The sequence below is a fragment of the Dipodomys ordii genome, unplaced genomic scaffold (assembly GCF_000151885.1).
Source record: "Dipodomys ordii isolate 6190 unplaced genomic scaffold, Dord_2.0 Scaffold86, whole genome shotgun sequence".
Classification (NCBI taxonomy): Eukaryota; Metazoa; Chordata; class Mammalia; order Rodentia; family Heteromyidae; genus Dipodomys; species Dipodomys ordii.
The window spans coordinates 1608843-1609704 of record NW_012267302.1 but is presented as its reverse complement, the minus strand read 5'-3'; the positions used below and the strand labels follow the sequence as shown (position 1 = coordinate 1609704).

Here is an 862-nt window from a genome sequence, read left to right as displayed (position 1 = left end):
CCCCGGAGCCGCCCGGCGCGCTCGCTGCCTCGCTCGCCTGCCCGCCGGTCCACCCGCTCGCTCACCGTCCGGTGGTGCTGCTGCTGCTGTCGGTGTCGGCTGACGCTCAGCCCCGGGAAGCAGCCGACAGTCAGCGCTCCGCAGCCGCCTGCTCCCCCGCCGCCGCCCCGTGAGGAGAGAAGCAGCAGGAGCGATCTACCTGCGGCGGCCGCCATCTCTCAACTGGAAACGGCGCCGACCAAGGCAGCGCAGCGGACGGCTAGGGCGGAGCACAGAACTGCCTTTCATTCATGAAGAGCCAATCGCCATGCGGGAATGAGTGGCTGAGGCGGGGCTTCCTGCAAAGCCCAATAGACGGGCGGGAGAACCACACTTGAAGCCGCCTGTCACTTGCGGAGTTACCTATGGTGGGACAAAGTCAATTACGGGCAAATTCTAGGGAACCAGTAATTGGTACCCGAGCCCCTCATAAGAGAGCAATAAGAGATGAGTTGTTCGATTAGACTATCACCAAGGAGAAAGCTATGATAACGAGATGGATACGAATGCAGAGCTTTATTCTAAGTTGAGTTCCAAGTGAGTTCCAAATTGATACCCTTAACTGGGTATGCTACAATTCTAAACGATGTGCCCAGAGTTCGCACTCATAACCGATAGTATTTGGATATGTCGAATGTAAATCTACATCATAAAGCGATAGGACGGATAGAATTATTTCAATATTCAACTCCAAAAATGAATGCATGAAGTCATAGTGAATTATTAATAGGACTGTGCCCATTTCAAATATTAAAATATTCACTTTAAGGCTCATTAAATACTGTGTAAGAAAGAATATGAGATTCTTGAATTTCCTTAGAGG

At 51.5% G+C, this 862-nt stretch overlaps 1 protein-coding gene across 1 annotated transcript in view; it reads right to left on the bottom strand.

The window, feature by feature from the left end:
* The window catches only part of Mcu (mitochondrial calcium uniporter), a 202522-nt gene extending 202205 nt beyond the window's left edge, over positions 1-317 (bottom strand). The window contains exon 1 of the mRNA XM_013025590.1: positions 66-317. Within this exon, the coding sequence (XP_012881044.1) occupies positions 66-215 (150 nt within the window). The 5' untranslated portion in view covers positions 216-317. The remainder of the gene's footprint in view (positions 1-65) is intronic.
* Positions 318-862: the final 545 nt, after the last annotated feature.